The sequence below is a fragment of the Penaeus monodon genome, chromosome 24 (genome assembly GCF_015228065.2).
Source record: "Penaeus monodon isolate SGIC_2016 chromosome 24, NSTDA_Pmon_1, whole genome shotgun sequence".
In the NCBI taxonomy this organism is placed as follows: domain Eukaryota; kingdom Metazoa; phylum Arthropoda; class Malacostraca; order Decapoda; family Penaeidae; genus Penaeus; species Penaeus monodon.
In genome coordinates, this window is record NC_051409.1 from 29,882,558 (window position 1) to 29,883,020 (window position 463).

Below are 463 nucleotides of genomic sequence, written 5' to 3' on the forward strand. Positions count from 1 at the left end.
TCCACCAACGAACGCATGTTTACATTCTCCTCCGGCCACTTGAAAAACACGTCACGATGTCAGAAGTCGACGCCCAAAAATGCTTCGATGTTGCCCTAGATCTTGTCAAACAGGCGGGGAAGGTTGGTGCTTTAGTCTATTAAGTTGGTTAGCATGTTTTAGCGTTTGTAGAATATGTTTATAGGGCGTAATTGAAGAGAATAAAGGGAATGCCGGGTGCAGGTTGGGTGGAAGGGGGGTATTTCCTTATGCCTATTAACGTAAGCTATTTTGGGATATTGATTTTCGAAGTCTTAGGGGTGTTGTTGATGGGATGGATGTATAGATAGGGGGAGACTGTTATTACATTTGTGGAGAATTGTTTTGGTTTGGTTATATTCGAATGGGTATTTTTAACAATTGTTTTATTTTATATTGTTGACAGGTCGGGTATTTTATTTTTTTCTGCTGTTTAGACATCGGG

At 40.4% G+C, this 463-nt stretch overlaps 1 protein-coding gene across 3 annotated transcripts in view; it reads left to right on the top strand.

Annotated features, from left to right (window-relative positions):
• Positions 1 to 18: 18 nt before the first annotated feature.
• Positions 19 to 463, top strand: part of LOC119588710 (inositol monophosphatase 1-like) — a gene marked incomplete in the record, with an annotated part of 7,982 nt that continues 7,537 nt past the window's right edge. For all 3 annotated transcript variants that reach the window (XM_037937350.1, XM_037937349.1, XM_037937348.1), the window contains 1 exon segment: positions 19 to 122. In XM_037937350.1, the coding sequence (XP_037793278.1) occupies positions 57 to 122 (66 nt within the window).